Below are 18571 nucleotides of genomic sequence, written 5' to 3'. Positions count from 1 at the left end.
CAGTATCTAAGCTTCACTGTCCTTTTTTTCCATGCTATTTACTCATTACACTCCTTAAATGAATCTGATGCTGCCCCAGGATTTAAACACACCTTACACAATGCATGTGGGATCCACACATACCTACATTTACTTCAAGTTCACTAACAAGTACCTCGTCTGAAATTGTTTCTTAACAAGCTGAATGTACTGCCAAACAACTAGACAGAGTTTTTGTGAATTATACCTTTTGGGGAAGGAAAACTATTTTCTGATCCTTTTCCAACGGGCGTAGCTGGCAAGGAGAGAGACGCCTGGACAGCCGAATCCATCTTTTCACAGTCTAGAGTCGGAGAACTGGGTGCTGACTTTCGGGTGACTTCTTGTTGCCTTTCCCGTACTGCTAGCTCTTGCCGTAAGTCTAAGGGTTGAGAGAAGAAAAAAAAAAAAAAAAACAAAAATACGTATTAGCGACCGATTTCTCTAACAAACACTCTATTCATTTGGGAAGGAGGAGGAGAAGACACTTTGCAACAACCCTATATTAATTGCCTGCTGCTGGCTTTCTCCAGCAGTGAGGACCCACACCTCAGAGCAGTCACAGCTCAATACTATCACTTCCCGTTACAGCTGGGAGTAGAGAGGCAGCAAACAGAGCCCTCCCCGAATGAGAAAGCTGCATGGTCCCAGCAAGCATGAGGCAGGTGATTTAGCCTCAGTATTTTTCCCCATCTGTAGTGCGAATCCCATGGAAAGCGTGTTACAAAAACTGTAGCTGGTTGCAAATGCCTGCTGAACTACATTCAGCTCCTGTTCAAACGGAGATTAGAAAAAGGGAGGAATGACCTATTCCTGTGTTTCCAATTCCCCACATTATTCTTCCAGTTAATAATCCACAGGCCTTCGCACTAGCCAAAGACAGTCAAAGGGTTGTATCCAGTTTCTTGATGCCTCAACAAATAAAAGAGCAGACTGGAGATGCTGGGTAGTCCAAACGACAGGGAAAGAGATGGGAGATTAGGAAACCCATGTTTTATTCTTACCTCCTCTCCAGACTGCTGCTTACCCCTACCTTGTCCCCTCCCATTTCCACACATATTTGCTACAAAGAGCATCCAGCACAGCTCAGCAATGAATCTATAAAATCCTTAGAAGGGACTACATGCAAATAAACAATACATTACAGGGGGGTTGTTCCTTTTTGGGTAGAGCAACTTAATCTTTCACAGACCTCTTATTCCTTGCCTCAATCTGGTACAACACGTAAGAGCAAAATTAGTTGTATATTATGGCTTTTAAGTTATCATAAATATTTAAAACTGATTTTAAGTAAGACAGCACAGCTGAAATGAAAATCTATTTGGGCTCCTAGAAGAGGATTTGTGGCTGTTCAATCAGAAATGTTATATTTGAGTTTGACACCATATCAGTTCTTTTAGTGGCTAGTGTTCTCCTTGCTGTCAGGGGGAATAACATGTAGCTTTGCTACCCTAACAAATGCTAAAAATTTCCAAATGACTCATCCAAGAAACAAGACGTCTTTTTTGCCAATTATTCCTGTGTTCTGGAAAACGGTCCCCTAGGTTTTGTTGTTTTTTCCAGTATTATTGCCCTAACCCCAAATTACAATACATATATTTCTGCAGAAAATACTTAAATCTCCCTCTTCATATTTATTATAAATATCCTGTGCTTCCAATAGAGGCTTTCAATTTGTGGGGCACAAACTTGCTTCAAAGAGGTTCACCAAGGAGAACAACAACAAAAAATCCCAGCTTGCTGTCAAGTGTGTTGTCTTACACTCAGATCTAGGCCTTAACTGAGGAATTATTTTAGAAAGCTTCACCTGGCAAACAAAGTTGAAAGCCACTAATCTCTAAACTACATTAATGGCAGGCACAGTCTTGTAAGCAGATCATCCCCCCTATTAGAGAAATCAAAAATGCTTCCCCAGCATTCTCAATGTGAAATCCATTGGGGAATTCCCAGCTCCCGATCATATCCCAGAATGCGATCCCAAACATCTCTGATCCCACAGGTCTAACCACAGTCTTTACTGGAATATCTTAAATAAACCAGGCAATTTCCAAGAGGTTTAGAAGGAACACAGGAAACAGGATTTTTAAAGAAAGTTATTTAACCATTTATCATGTATTTCCCTGTCATTTCCTGTGCTTTCCCTTCCTATACAAGGCATAAAACCACAGCAAGTGGGAACTTTTGAAGCACACTTCCTCAATTCTATTGCATCTGTGCAATAATATTTTTGTACTCACCTGTGTTAAAAATCCTGAATGAATTGATAATTAATTTTGCCCTACATGAGGAAATTTTTCCTCTTATCTACACTGGACATACAAAGAATAGAGGAAGAGGACCTACTGTTAGTAATACCTAACACTTACATTACACATCCAGTTCAAGTCTCATTATGTGAGGCTTTCTATAAACATGAGCTTTGGTTGCTACACATCTCTCTTAGCAAGCTAACAATGTACCAACACACAAAACTAATCAAGCAAGCCATACCTCTCGCTTCATCCTTTAATCTCTGTACAGAAACTAGCAACGATTCCTTGTCATCCAGTTCACTTTCTAAAAACGCATTTCTTTCAATAGCTTGGTTCAGCCTTTGTTCAAAGTCTTCCAATGAAACTATTGTTGCCCTAGGAACAAAATCCAGAATATTAGGTTCTTCAGCTCAGCCAACATAAGAGCGTATTCAAAAACATAATAGAAGAAAAATGTTAGCAGGATCTACATTCAAGTTAGTCATTTGAAAGCTATGGAAATGCTTCTTGGAAAGGACTAATGAACTCCAAAGAAGCAGGGGAATAAGATGAAAAGAACATGATAGCATCTGGCTCTCAGAGATGTACCAAAGAACTGGGAAAGAGCCAGTCCAGAGCACCCATCTCAACTTTTCCCAAGCCATGCTTGTGCTGGTTTTGGCTGGGGTAGAGTTAATTTTCTTCCTAGTAGCTAGTATGGGGCTATGTTTTGGATTTGTGCTGGAAACAGTATTGATAACACAGGGATGTTTTCATTACTGCTGAGCAGTGCTTACACAGAGTCAAGGCCTTTTCTGCTTCTCATACCACCCCACCAGCGAGGAGGCTGGGGGTGCACAAGAAGCTGGGAGGGGACACAGCCGGGACAGCTGACCCCAATGGACCAAAGGAATATTCCACACCATATGACATCATGCTCAGCATATAGAGCTGGGGGAAGGAAGGAAGGAAGGGGGGGACATTCAGAGTGATAGCATTTTCTCTTCCCAAGTAACTGTTACACATGATGGAGCCTTGCTTTCCTGGAGATGGCTGAACACCTGCCTGCCCATGGGAAGGAGTGAAGGAATTCCTTGTTTTGCTTTGCTTGTGTGCATGGCTTTTGCTTTCCATATTAAACTGTCTTCATCTCAACCCACGAGTTTTTCTCACTCTTCTGATTCTCTCCCCCATCCTACTGGGGGGGGGGGGGGGGCGGGGAGTAAGCAAGCAGTTGCGTGGGACTTAGTTGCCAGCTTGGGTTAAACTACAACAATGCTCCAAAGCCATGCATTTAATCAGCGCATTAGCTCACGTGGTGCTATACTCTCCAGAGCTCTGGCCAGGCAACAGCCCAGCGAATGCAGAAAGCAGGGCACTGGGGTATTACCTAAGACCCAATTCATTCCATGACTTCAGTGGGATAACTCATGTGTGTCAAAAGTTAGTCATGAAGTTAAAAGCCGTGTGGAAACAGGGCCTCAGCTCTCAGATCTTTTTGCCAGATAGCCAGAGGCTCATTCCTGATCCCACTGAATCAATGGCAAAATTCCCGTTCAGCAAAACGGAAGCATGACCTACTCCAAAAATGGGCGTTTCTAACAGCAGCCTGTTCATTTTATGCATTTATAAAGGATACATTTGTTCCTTACAGTCATTAAGCTGTTATGCAAAGGAAGAGGAGACTCCTTTGGCCTGTTTTATTTAAAAGGGACTATGTAAAGCATTAGCTTCTTACTTCAAAGTGGCTTTGAGCTACGAGGATCACAAATATATTAGAAGAGTCACCTAGCTGGTAGTGTCAAAAGCAGCGCACTGGCCTGGCTTGCTCTGAGCCTGCTTGCACTGCTTGTTTCTCACAGGAACACAAAACACTTCGGTCCCCCTGCCTTTCTTGCTGTAATGTAACACTACCAGCTGATGGAGGTGAACTCCAAGGGTAAACTGCACTGTTCAAAGAATAAAATGTCTTGGGGTTTGTTTGGGTTTTTTGAATGTGTGTTATTTTCCCTTTTAAGGAATAATAAAATGATCAATCTGAGTAGCAAAGAAAAGATCTAGTGAAAACTTTAAGGAAAGAAGAAGTTTGCAGCCTTCACCTCTTTGCACGTTCCAAGTCATCGTTAGCCTGCTCCAGCTCCCTCACATACTTATGCAGCTGATCTTTAATGGCTCGTGTCTGGCTCAGGTCGTCCTCTAACAATGACACTTGCTTGTAACTTTGTGCATACTGGTGCTCCAGTTTCTCCTGGAAGAATGAAGTAGCGAGATAAGTATCAGTCGCATGCACTCTCCAAGTCATCAGTAGTAAAATGGGACATAGAAAGTAACATACTCACTGCAGTCTGCTGATTTGGGATTGCTGGTAATACAGAGCAAAAATTGGAGAGGTAGAAGGAACACGCTCTGAACATCAGAGCTGGACACAGTATAAAATCACAAATGCTGCATTGTGCACAGAGATCTCTCCATGACACAGCTGGCTGCTCAGAGATGCACCCCTGCATCTGTTCCCAACAGCCTGCACCGACAGCTGCTCTGAAGCCTCAAACATCTAGGAAGCCAGAGAGAAATCTAACTGCGCAGCCTCCCCTTCAGTGCCTCTCCCTTGACAATAGCCACACTGTTACCAGAAATTGTCCGATATCTCCATTAGCAAAAATGAGAATCACTGAAATCTGTTACAAAACCTCCAGGTCCACAAGCTCATCTTCAAAAGACTGGAAGAATTCACTCCCAAACACACTTTCACCAGCTCTGAGGGTACAGAGAGGGGCTTATGGAAAAACTACTGACCTTATAAAACACATACTGACCTTTACAGATATAGCTGGGACTGGATATGCGAACAAGCAATCCCATAAACTTTACTTCCACTGGGTAAGCTTCCAACCTTTGCCTTCACTAAAATAACCCAAGACTACCAAAAACGATGCTTTTCCAAGATTCCAAGAGAGGAAAGAACTTGTTAACAGAGAGGCATTAATTAAAAGTTACCTTCTGCACATGCAGATCCTTATGCAATTCCTGTCTCCACAGACACAGCCGTTAAGAATGAATCAGGAGATTCTCTCTGAAAGATGTGCACAAATCACCCATCTTCAGCTTTCTTTAAGGTCTCATAAAACTAAGGAGACCTTCTGGGCAAAAAAAATTGTTTGCAAAGAAAGATGACAACGCAGTGGTCTGACAAAACATACTTGTGTTGTCCACCCTGTTGCTATGCTGGTGTTGCCTGCGTAACTAATAAAGCTACTACTTGGAAAAGCCTAGAGAATTCAAACAAATGAGCGCAAATGCCATGACAAAAGTTTCATGATGTGAACAAGAAAAATTCTGCCAGAAATTTCCCTAGTAAGTTGCTGGCCTTATTTGGAGTACATGCCATACTTAAGTCTGGATCTTTAACAGACAACTCCTTTACTTCATTTAGATATTCAGCGACCAAGAACAGACCAGACAATCTAAAATGAAATCCAAGACATATCTGTAAGAAGAGGCAATGCTATTACAGAAAAGACCTACCTTTAATGTTTCCACTTCATACTTCAGTCTTTGGTTATCTGCTTGCAAATCTCTATTCCTCTGCTCAGCTTGCACTAGCTGTGCCTCCAACTCAGCTTCTAATTCTCTGCTTCCCTCCTGAAATTCAGCCAGCTCTTCACGAGCTTCCTGGAAGCTGTAAGGAGAGGATTTAATCAGTTGAAAATCCAGTATCTCCCAAGTTAAAACAAAATCCACAGCTCTTCTAAAATAATAAGCTGAAAAAACAGGAGTTTTAAAGTACTTAAGTGTCATCCATAGACCTCTAAGGGGAAAAAGAAAAATGCAGAAACAAAGAAATTACATTAAGCTTAGCTATAAAAGGAAATTAATTCTCTTACATCAAAACAAACAGCTACATTAAATGCATGTGTGAATACAAACCTGTATCAAGGCTATTTACAGGATTCATGGGAGTCTGAAAACCACTTTGTACTCCATTAGCTTTCACCGCTAGCAGACTTCATAGAGTCAATGAATGAAGCAAACATTTAACCTGATTTTGGTCAAAAACTGTAAGAGAGAACAACAGTTTCTGGATCTCTGCAGTACCTGGAAATTTAAGGTTCTTGAAAAGCGTGAAGGTTTGAATCTTAGGGTGACTGAGTACTTCAGCAGGAAGCCAGCACATACCTACCTTATACCACTGCAAGTTATTAAATACTAGAAGTAGCCGCTCCACATACTTTGCTTATTGAATTTGCATCTTTACCTTACGTAATAGCTCAGCTCTTAGCAAGCAACAGAGAAAACTAACAAGGCTTTACGAAACAACATATCCACTGGTGTCTAAGACAGAATTTTCTGACACCCAAGAACAGCTTAGCATTCTCCACATGGACAGGCCCCTCCACATGCCCAACAGCTCCCCCCCAAAAAAACCCAACCCAAAACCAAACAAAAAAGCAACTTGTGCCTTGGGCTCTTTGGGCTTGAGAGAGGTTTAACAGGGTTCACCTCAGTTGCACATGAGTAACACTGAATGCAAAGAAAGCTTTCCAAAGAAAATAAACTGGGAGCCTCCAATGCCCCCCACTCCAAAAAAAACCCAAACAAACCCCACCCCCACAAGAAACACAGCATTACTCAAGACAGCAACCTCTTGTCGGTTTTGGTACCCAAAGAGCCGTGTGCCCCCTGAAAGATGCAAACCACTGGTACAGGCTGGACTATGAGGTACAATACACTTCAATAAATTGCAGCAAACACCAAATCAGCCACTTTTCATACCAGTAATTCAACTACAAGAAGCTCAAGGGAACAGTAATGATACAAGACAATCCCAAAGGCGCGTTATGATAAAACATCAAGATATTACTTAAGGCAGCACTTTAATTACACAAAGATGCACATGATCGCAAAAGGGCTCTGCTCTTGCTCAAACATGCTCGAAACATAGCCTGGAGTTCATGGCATAATAACACTATGCAAGAAACACTCAGCTCCCACAAGGCTGGAAATTTTAAAGCTGGATTTAAAGCTGGAAATGCAGAGATTCTTTCTAAAATATCTAATACCCATCCTGGTGTAGCCTTGCAGAGAAACAGATTAAACAATGTTCTGGTCATCAAGAACCAATCCAGCCTGGAAATCTACAACAGTACCTTTGTTTGTACTTCAAGGAAAGCTCTTTCCAATACGCAGTTTCCTCCTTTGGACTCGAAAAAGTTGGGATTTCTTCACTGTCCATGATCAATACAACCTGCAGGACACAAACATAAGAATACACTCAGGATAAACAGACAGGCAGACTGCCCCCAAAACTGCTGCTAAGTACTGGGCTTCATTGCCACGGCCCTTCTGACAGCGGCATCCAGACTTGGCACCCGCGAGCGGGATGTTAACGATCCCTAACAAGCAGCATTCAGCACAGAGACCTGCCACAACAAGCGACGTAATTTTACCCAGCTTCTGGAAATGTTCATGCAGCAGCCTGAAATAAGACCAGAAATTCTGGCTGTATTTTGTACCTGCCACTTGAAACAGCCTTTAATGCCACAAGCGCACTTAGGACCACAGTTGATAAGGATATTTACAGCTATCACAGTTTTCACTTTTGTTCATAAAACGTTCTTAAAGAGATTTTGCCTCTTGTCGCCATCACAGCGATGCACACTACAACTCCTATTACAACTGCAAAGGCATGTAATGAACAAGGACAAACACTCTCGAGGTTGACCACTAACACACTGTGCTGCAGAGATTAAAATTCAATTCACTTGTCCTATGTTGAGTCCTAGATAATTCCTGCTTTTGTGTAAAACATGCAGGTAACAGAAGTTATTCCACATAGTTTTGCTCCCTCTGTCCTCTCAAACAGATACAAGAAAGATCAGCCTCTCAAAATTACATGGTCACGTCATACAACAGCGCTTCCAGCCTGGAGGTGTTCAGAGGACCAGCTTCCCATGCCAAGGTAGGGGGACCACACTCTCTGGATAAGGACCTCCTTTCTTCAGCTGCTTGGACCACTGGATGCCATTTGCATCGCTGCTCCGTTATTAGCCAGCATAAGAAACGCAACCCAACATGTACTTTTTATACTGCTGCTCAGTAACAGAGCAATACACAGTCCAGGGGGACACAAGACATTTGAGGCCTTGACACACACCAGGTCTCAGAAGCTGATGAAGATGAAGAAGTGGTGGTCATGGTCCTGCCATGCACAGCAGGACCAAGAGAAATGTTCAGATAGGCCCAGTTCCCAACCACAGCCAGAAGATGCACCACACCGTGTACCATTTCCGAGCTCTCCCCAGGCAATCCCACAATTCTTTTAGGAGTAGGCATGTTTTTTTCTCCCCAAAAGCCAAGACTCAAATTCTGTTATTAACGCCCAGAAAAGTATAAGCTGAAACCAACCTCTGTTTAAAGCAGAGGCTTTAAACAACGCTTGCATCAAGCTCAATCAGTAATAGCTGACCTAGAAGTCCTGACTTTCACACTCTAACAGGCATCAATAGCCAACACTGTCCCTTCAGGCCTAAAACTGCCACGCTAATACATCCTGCATCTCAGTGACCCACATTTTAGACACCTAAAAGTGGGACAAAACAATCCCATGCTTTCATCAGAGGGCAGACAGGCTCATTTCAGAGTCTGGCACTTATCTCACAAATAAAGTGAGGCAGAACTGGCACATTTGTTCTTCAGCTGAGACTGCAGCTGCCACAATCCAAGGGCACAAGATCAAATTTATCCAGAGGGTGCTAAGCACCTCAAAAACACCCCAACTCTCGCACTGTTTTTATTTAATGTTACAGCTGCATTGTAGAAGCAAGTTTGTCATGAATCCTTGCTGCCCGAGAGAACTGATGGTGTTTCCTTTTCTGCATTGCCCTGTACTGAGAAAATAAAACATACATGTGGGGCCATTATAATTCCCCCAGCACATATATTTTCAGTCCTGCTGTACCTCTTCAGATAAAAATTTATTTGGGTGTACTGGCTTCGTTGTTGCACCTGTTACCAAGGCAGCTTAACCACAACACAGGGACAAATCATAAGTCCTATGCAAAAGACTGTTTACAGTGGAGGTAGAGCCCATGAATCACCTCCTAAACTGTCGCGGTTTCGCAGCTGGGTGCATTAAGGCAAGCAGACATCTGCTGTGGCTCGTGTCAGGCAGCTCCTGAACTGCAATTCAGATTGCCAGGAAGAGGCGAATAGCTCAGCTATCACTGTGTGCTGTCCGTAACACCAGTCCTGCACTGACCTCACTGAAACCGCTTCAGTAAAAGCCTTCTGACCTTTCCCTCTAAGGCACTTGGCTCTAAACCGGCACACTCCGAGAGGCTTAGATCAGCAAGAAGCACATTCTCCCCAAAATAAATGAGGCGTAGCATAGAATGGGGTCAGCTCCCATAGCTCCGGAGGTGCTGGTCTCAAAAGGTAAACATCCAGGAAGCCACCCATCTGCAAAATTCAGGATGCGTTTAGAAAGTTTATACAAGGAAGCATCGTACATCATTTCCTGGAAGTAGCTGGGATAAGGTATGTCTGGGCCCAGGACTCCTTCCTGTCTGCTCAAACAGGGCACACCCTTGGAATAAACATCCGAGGAATCCCTGCAAACACGTCTGCACAAGAAGCGGGAAGGGCTACCTGGGACCCGCAAGTACTTACAGAGTCACCAACTGCCGATGCAGGAGATTCCCCCCACCACTCCCTTGTCAAAAGACCCTTTCATTTTAGACACCAGAGGGAGGAGATTCAGCCCTGTGGTACTTCAGGTCCCTCAGCAGCAACTCTTCCTTCCCAAATGCACCCAGTGGGAGCAAGCTGACCTTTTCCAAGTCCGCCATCCCTTCCCTGCCTTGGTTAAGCAGGTGATAGTTCACAATTGAATGTCTACCATCATGCCTAATGCTCTCGGCATAGATTTTTGATCTGCTAGCTGCACTGCATAAACACGTACATCAGATGCTAATGCCAGCGTGCAATACTAAACTCCAAATCCATATCCCAGTTTTTGTACACAGTTACATCACTTCTCTTCCCTTGCATGCATGAGGGACAAGCAAAAGAGGTAAGAGCACATATACACACTCTGCAAACAAGGTGGTTCATGGTCAAAACACTAGCCTGAGAGCTGGGAGATGCAGACAGCTTCCAGACCTGCCACCAGCACGCATGTGGCCATAAGTAAATCACTTCACTTCTCCCAACCTTTGTCCATTCCCTCTATTTACGGTGTAGAAACATGGGCCTATCTAAGCACATGCATATGCCTGGCAAAACGCAACTCCTAGGCATTATCAGAACATAACTAGACAATTTTAAACATCTTGCGTGTGGGAGAGTGGATGCCCACGGAATAACAAGAGTTTAACAAAAACTGCTTTGCTTCAGCCTGTTGCCGGTTGTCCCGGCTCTGGCATTATGTGAGGAACTGAGAACCAGCACGGCAAGTCCTTCCTATTCACGGGCTTCTTTGCATACGTGGCACTTGCAGAATCAAGCCTTTGACAAACAACACTGAGGCTTTCAGGATACAGACAAGACAATGCAGCAGCGTCTTCCAGGGAAAATGAGCGCAGGCTTACGCTGTTGCCCACTCGAAATTCATTACAACACAGCTTAGCATTCACGCAACGCCCTGGGAAAATTCAGCTACACGGGCATAACTCCAGGATCCAAAGCAGCTCTCAAACAAGAACTATGTTCAAAATGCGGTGGCTCCTTTCAAGCTCCCCCTTACACAGTCAGTGGGACAGAGTAACTCTCCACTATTAGAATGGAACAGCTTTTCCACGCTGTGATCACTCTAAAAAAATGCAGCTTGTAGGTTAAGAACTTCTCTAAATCCAGGGGGTTTTGTACAGGACAAATCTGGTTTCCCACCTCCGAAAGCTTCCTTACAAGTGAGATGCTCAGTATCCTCTGGATATTACAAGAGCCAAAGGCTGAATCCAACATGTAGCAGAAGTAACTAAACTAACATGCAGACATATTTTTCAAGTAGCTTAAGGAATCTTGCATTCAAGGCCAAACGGAAATCTTTATGGAGGCACCTTTCAGCTAAATCATGAAAACAAAAAGACAGCTTGAAGTGTAACACAGTACCTTAAAAAAATATCTTCCTGGGCTCTCCATGTGACTGGAGGCTGCTGCTAGGGTTTGGATCAAATATCAGATCAAAACACTAAGCTTGAAATATAACACGATGCTTCGACTTTTACCCACCCCTTCCCACAGTCAGGAATCCACTCCTCCCCACTCTCAAAGTCAACTCAATTCACTGATGCATCACAGTAAGGATGAGCTATAGAAGCACATCCAGAATGATTTTGAGTACTGCTTGGAGGCAGCTGCAATTCACCTGGGATGTACCTGCAGAATCTCAAGTGGCTGGATAAACCATTCTTCCTGATTTTAATCAGCCCACATTCTCCCATTTAAAACTAGCTTATAAATATTTGCCGTATGAAGTGAATTAATATTATTTAATGTTCATGAACAGGTCATTTTTCTGCACATAGGCCACCAGTTTTCTTCCTCACAAGCCTGTTTGCCCAATATGTTCAGACACCAAACATGAGGAATTAAGCAAAGCAAGGCCACTCAAGTGGGACAAGCCACAGTGCTAAGACTCCCCCATCCAAACTTTGCTGCCCTACCACTGAAGGCAATGCAAATGTCCATTGACCTTTGGAATTAAACAAGTAACTACCTAAAATAGGACTTGATAAAGAAATTCTGCCAAGTCCACATCTGGCCTTCAGTTCTTGAGATAACAACCCATTCTGGCTATCAGAGTCCCCAGAACTGCCAAGTGCCACGTAATTGCCGCAGTCATCTCCTTCTCGCAGGGAATGACTCTGCCATTGAGTGCTGGCACCATCCAGAGCTGCCATGAAGAGCAGGAAGGACTGTCAGCAATCAGGTCTTCTTCCTCTTCCCATTTTATGCTGATTCACAGACAGAAAAGCAGAAGAAATCCTGTTTCCACCATTCTTTACCTTCTCAAACCACGAGAACGAACAGGTAACCCCCCCAAACCCCTGAGGCTCTGGATTTTTTTCCAAAACCCAATCAGGATTCAAAGCAAAGGAACCTGAGCACTCCAGCCAAAAATCAAAGCAAACCTGCATTGTCTTTCACTTATTAGAATATGGAAACAAACAAACAAAAGCCATGGATTAGATTTCACCAATCAATTTGTGCCTGTTTTTCTCATCCTGAAATAGGAGCTGGAGGCATTTTCATATGCGTTTTGGAAGGCTGCCTGCTTCCATCACTGCTTCGGAAAGCGAACCTCTGTCTTTTCCTGCAATACTATTTTTGAACTGAATGTTCTCTGGTGAACCACAACAAAGGCCTCCTTGCCTCTTACAACAGCAGCCTATGAGCTTTCAGGAAAAAAAGAAAGTAACATAGCACAGCGTCAGCACAACACTCCTTCCTCTGCCGTAATAATAAGTCCTGCATTTCCAATTTGGACAGCACAGGAGGCAGATGATAACTAAATCCTACCTGCAGGAACTTTGTGCCAGGTTCAGGCTAAAAGCATTTAAAATAACCAAACACCATACAGTAAAGCCTTGTCATCTCAACAGCCTCTTGTGGAATCAGCCTTATTAATCAAATAAAACAGGTATGCTTTACACCACATGGCCAAGACTCATACACCTTGTGAATATATGATATCCAGTGGGGCAAAAAAACCCTTGATGAGTTAGCCAGCACTGGGATGCAAGCCTTGAAACCAGAAGAAAAGTACTGATGCAAGAAGCCTCTTTTCAGAAATCAAGCTCCAACTACCAAAGGTATCAGAATTTAGTATTAAAAAACATTTATCCCTTTCACAAACATGGGAAGTTTAAGACATCCGACCTCTATTTGTTCCCAAGTAACACCACTGAAGTGCCTTAAAAAGGAAAATCTGAAGAGGTTGATGCTCCTGATGCAGGTTCAGTATTTGCAGAGATGAAGAAAAGGCCCCTGGAGATGTGCGTGTCCAGGAACAACCTGGGCCTGACCACAAGAACAATTTGCTCCCAGCTCCATACCCAGGAAACCCAGAGGGACAAATCCATGCAGAGCAGAAGGGTGTAGAGTAAACAGCAAACTGAGAAGGAAATTAAGGCTGTGAAAAGGTTATGCTTCTCCCTGCCTCAGTCACTGCTCTCTGGAAAACCACCTCTTAGGAAAGTCAGTGAGATATGATCAGCACCAGGAACACTGATCCTGACTCTACAACAGAGGCTGACAGCTGGCACAAGCTGCCACGTGCCTGCACACCCCCTGCCCCACCTCTGGAAATTATCCACCCAATTTGCATCTTCTCAAACTCACAGTTGCCTGGTTTCTCATTAAACCTTGAAAAAATACAGAGCATCCTACCCAGAAGCAATGAATTTATCCGAGAACTTATGACACGCACAGCAAAGAGCTTGCAACAAATGACAGCACACAGGTCCCTTGGGCCTCCCTATTATCTCAGCAATTAATGCCATCCCGATGATGACATTCCCTGGAAAGGCGGTGGCCAGAGGGCTAAGATGCTTCTGGACACTGCAGAATGACAAGTGACCAAGAAACTTAAAGGGAAAAGCACTTGGCACAGGTTTCTTCCAAAAGGAGTGAATTCTGTCGCTTTTACATCTCTGAAGTTCTACCAGTGCCAGAGAAAGGAAAATGGTTTTGAAAAATACTACCCAAAAGCTAGTCACAGGCCAGCCATCAACAGAGAGGGCCTTAGGTCTCTTCAGTAAGCACTTAACAAGATGAGAGTTAAAAATAAACCCCCAAACTCTACATCGATCAGGACGGGGAAGCAGCATAATCTGCTACTGCGCTGCATCAACCAAAGAGCCCTTGAGGGACACAATCATATCAAGAAAAATATGCTTTGATAGGTATGTCTCATTTTGCCCATGGATGAGTGCAGTACAGCAGTGAAAAGACAGTTTGCTTGAACACACTTCACAGTTTATCTTGATTATGTTTGTGGTGTCACAAACGTCAAGAATGACTGTAAAAAGACCATTTGCTTTCTGTAGTCTGACTTTCCCTGCTTCTCAAAAGTAACTGTAATAGACTGAGGGAATAAATAGTACTTTGTTGCCATACTTTTTGGTAGTCTACTCCCAGACATGTCTCCAGAGACAAGACTGCTTGTGGCACCAAGGTCACAGACATCATCAATCTTGTGTTTTCTCTCCACTTTCTTCTTTTCCTTTCTCTTCTCTTTCCTTCTCCACCAAATGAGGAATTATCTCACATGTCTGCAACCTCTAAAGAGTCAGGGGAAAACAAAACAAAACAAAACAAAAAACAACCCCAGGGCTTTACCCCAAAGAGGCGGGGAAAAACTAAATCACTATGCCTCTGAACACATACCTTCACCTCTGTAACTCTCAATGACATACAGGATCAAATCTTCATGTGTGAACCAAAAGGAGAATGCCTGGGCTCTGCCTCAACGTATACAACATGAATACACAGACCAGCCAGGTCTGGGTCTGAAAGTAAGACAGCAGATCTCTTCCAGGGCAGACCTAACACTATTAATCCAAAAAACACACTACGTACCCCACCTGTCATATCCTCTACAACCACAGTTAACTGGCACTATCAACCAGCATGCCTGTGCAGTCACATTGCTGACACATCAAATTTAAATATAAATAAATAAATGTAAAAGCCTCCTAGTCACTTTTCTGCCCCAGGACAGCTCCTTCCTCCTACAGTTACTAATACCTCTAACAAACACTGACCTTGACAAGGCCACCTACCCTCTGCGGTGTCCAGGAATTGTTTCTGGAAAAAGAAAAAAATAAAAAAAATAAAAAAAATAAAAAGAAGTGCTTAAATATCCAAAGAACTCTTCTAGTGTGGTTTCACATACTTAACCACATCTCAGGGCAGTAAATACCATAGGCCCCCAAAAGTGCCCTCTGCCTCTCCGCACTCGTGACCAAGTCAAGATAATTCCAGAGGGAAGAGAGAAGCCCTGAGTCACCAAATACTCTGAGCACAAACTGGTCGAGAGCGATGAAGCTGGGCTGCGGGTGGGTGAGGACAGCTCTCCTCCTCCCTAAGAAGGGGAGAGAGATGCATTCATGAAAGACATTTAACTGGAAGTCTAACTCCAGTAATGTATTTCCTCTTGTGTCGGATGCGTTAATCCTTTCTGGCATGTCTGCTGCAATTCGGGTCAAACTCATGAAACTGGGAGTATGAGGCAGGGCCTGTTCGAGTTTGGTCATGTTTATACAAAATAAAACAGGACTTGCTAAGCTGAGAGGGAGGTGATAAAAACCTCAGAGAAAAACCCACACTGAAAAATACTGAAAAGCCCATACTGAAAAACATTCAATAGAGATGCACCCATGGCATCTGATCTACCAAGTATTTTATAAGAATGGAGGCAAATCATATGTCTAGTTCCCTGTCTGTGACTGGGGATGGATGACAGAAAAATAAACACCTTCTGGGACAAAGCCACCGACAAAGGAGGCACAGTGACTGTAAAGGGAGCAGCTGTGCTGCCCAATGACAGCCAGGAAAGTCACCAAACTTACTCTGCTGCATGTTTCTGCACATGCACATGGTTAAGTCCCTTTGCATTCGGAAATTGCTCTGAGGAAGGAGTGAAGTCAAAAGCAATTCACCACCATCAAATCCATCTGGCTGCCCTCCTCCTTGGGGCAGCACAGGGACAGACAGGGAGCACAGCCCATCACATTTAAGCAAAGAGCAAGGAAAAAAGCGTCCTTTCCTATCACACATCACATGAGGGATTGCCACAGCCCCGGGGTAGGCGAGACCTGGGGGTGAGTCACCTCACCCACAGCCCGCTTGCAGACCAGAGGGCTGCCAGGAATAGCTCAGGAGCTGGACGGTCTGCGTATGTTGGGCGGTTTTGGCTTAGTCCATCCGAATTCTGCAATTGCGCTCTGACCCTTGCCACAGAAGTGCACCATTGGGCTGCTGTAACCGCCCCAGCCACCTTCCCTCCCCCGTCAGTCACTAGATACCCTGAGCCGGGCTCGCACAACCCGACGTGTTCACAGGCTGACGTCCGTCTCTGCGATGAGGCGTGACGAGGGGAAGCGAGACGCGATGGTGCAATAAGAAAACGCGTTTCCTTCCTACGAGCCCGGCGAAGGCAGGCGCCTACAGCCGAGGCACCGCCAGCACCCACAGGAGAGCGGGCAGCTCGGGGCCCAAACCCAGGAGTTTTAAGGCAAACCCGCGCTCCGCTGCCGAGCCTGCCCGCGGGAAGGCAGCTCCACACCAGACATGGCTCCTTCCCTCACGCTCAACTGAAAATACCTTTAAAAAGGGGGTTTTCCCCCGCAGGCCGCTGCTCCCGGGCAGGCACGGCCGGCCACGGCGGGAAGGGGTGCCCGGACCGCGCACCCCCACCCCGCGCTGCCGCGGCCTCAGCGGCTCCCGGCCCCGGGCTGACCGCCGGCCCCTCAGGAGGCGACGGAGGGGGGGAACCGGCTCGCGCAGGGCGGTGGCCGGGCGGGCAGGGCCGAGCCGGGCCGGCCAGTGACAGGCATTGGCTTCCGCCAATGGGAGGCGGCGACGCTGCGCCGCCAGCCAACGGCGCACGGAGGAGGGCGGCACCTGCCCCGTTGTCAGTTTGCAGCCAATCGGCGGAAGGGTACAGGGCCCGCAGCCCCCGGCACCGCGAGGGGCGCCCCCCCGCCGCGGCCGCGGCCGCGTCCCCCTCCCGTCCTCCCCATGCCTCCCCCTCGCTGGGCCGGGCTGGGCCGGCTGGCGGCCGCCGCGGCGATCCCCGGCCTCCGCCGCCCGCAGCCGCCGCCACTCACCGGGGCGCATCCCCTGTCACAGCCGCAGCATCGCCCGCCGGCGCCGGGTCTGCCTCATCCGGGTACTCCGGGGGGCGGGGCCGGGCCGTGATGCAACGGTAGGGCGGGGACACCGTTGTCACGCACGGGGAGGCGGGGCGAGGGGCGGGGGCGGCCTCCATGTGGGGAGGGGGCGGCGGGCGGCTGGCCCGGCTGAGCCCGGGGGCCGTGGCCCCGGCCCCGGCATGTGCTTCCCGTCCTCCCCTGGGAAACGCCGACGTCCCTCCCGCACCCTGCCGGCGTGGGGGTCCCCCCGCTGCTCGCCCCCGTCCCGCTGGCCGCCCCCGGGGACAGCCCGCCGCCCGTCCCGCTCTTCTCCCTTCCTACCGCATTTGGGAGCTGCCCCTTCCCTGTTATCCGCGGCTCTATGCCCCGGTGCCCCCGGCAGTGGCAGACCCAGGCACCGGCACCGTAGACCTGGTCCCCCGCACATCCATCCCTAAAGGCGAGCAGTGGAGAGGGGGGCAGGCAGACACCGCAGGGCAGCCCCGGCCGCTGAGACGCCCTCCTTTCTCACCCCCATCCTTGCAGCTGCTACCTTCTTCCCTGCACGGCTTTTCTGTCCCAAAACAGTCCGTAGAGCAGGGAAACTCACTGTGAGGAGATGCTTTTTGAACCCCCCCAGGGACCGCACTGGCCCCGAGCCAGGCTTAGGGCAGTCGATGGCCTCCAAGACCATCCCTGTCTATCCTGGCTTTCTTATTCCCTGCTTTCCTGGTGCAGCATTTCCCCGCTGGTGGGTGGCTCATCCACTGCCCCGCATCACTGCCCTCATGCCTTCCGCACGTGCCTCTGGCAGGGGAGGGCAGGGTGCCTCCACGGTGTCTCCTGGACGGGACCTGCCCCGCAGCCGACCTCCTGGCTCCCTCGCACTAACCTAATACTTAAGCTTCGTTTGCATGCTTAATTTCCTGCCCTCTGTAATTAGCTGGCTGGCCTGTCATTAGTGGAAGGTGGTGCTGTTGGGATGCCCTTGTGCTTCCCTTGCTGTGGGCCAACGCTGCCGGCAGCATGGCGCGGCGGTGGCCGAAACCGCGACCATGCCAGCAGCCCTCGTCGGGACAGCCTGTGTCCTCCGTGGGCATGGTGCCACCAAGGCCACCTCTGTCCCTGCATCTGTCCCCACAGCCTCTCCTCTGCCATGTCCTGTCCACCTCCAGGGCTGATGCTCTGATGCTTTTCCACCTTTTCCCGCAGTGGATGGGACGGTTGGTTGGGGACAACCTGAGGATGGAGAGCATGCACTGCTCCTTCCCCAGCTGGATGTCCAGCCAGCACCATGGATGTCCCCCGACACCTGCACAGGACTTTCTGGGTCACCCTGCGTGACTTGAGTATTGCACAAGGCCACAAATGCTGCTTGGCAGCGTCAGCGCCAAGCCTGGGACGTGCAGCAGAGCGCGGCTCCGAGCCGCACGCTGCACCTGAATTAGAGGCTGCGAGATGTGGGGA

At 46.9% G+C, this 18571-nt stretch overlaps 1 protein-coding gene across 8 annotated transcripts in view; it reads right to left on the bottom strand.

Annotated features, from left to right (window-relative positions):
* NDEL1 (nudE neurodevelopment protein 1 like 1) overlaps positions 1-17159 on the bottom strand; it is a 30713-nt gene extending 13554 nt beyond the window's left edge. For 3 of the 8 annotated variants that reach the window (XM_075519201.1, XM_075519200.1, XM_075519194.1), the window contains exons 1-6: positions 17081-17159; positions 7397-7494; positions 5775-5928; positions 4349-4497; positions 2509-2645; positions 227-400 (exon numbers count right to left, since the gene is read on the bottom strand). In XM_075519201.1, coding sequence (XP_075375316.1) covers positions 227-400; positions 2509-2645; positions 4349-4497; positions 5775-5928; positions 7397-7482 — 700 coding nt within the window. In that variant the 5' untranslated portion in view covers positions 7483-7494; positions 17081-17159. Of the gene's footprint in view, positions 1-226; positions 401-2508; positions 2646-4348; positions 4498-5774; positions 5929-7396; positions 7495-15013; positions 15057-16574; positions 16778-17080 lie in introns of those variants that run through there. The other 5 variants (XM_075519196.1, XM_075519199.1, XM_075519197.1 and 2 more) reach the window with 5 other exon arrangements.
* Positions 17160-18571: the final 1412 nt, after the last annotated feature.

Source organism: Mycteria americana, chromosome 16, assembly GCF_035582795.1.
Source record: "Mycteria americana isolate JAX WOST 10 ecotype Jacksonville Zoo and Gardens chromosome 16, USCA_MyAme_1.0, whole genome shotgun sequence".
Classification (NCBI taxonomy): Eukaryota; Metazoa; Chordata; class Aves; order Ciconiiformes; family Ciconiidae; genus Mycteria; species Mycteria americana.
This window is presented reverse-complemented; position numbering and strand designations above follow the sequence as displayed.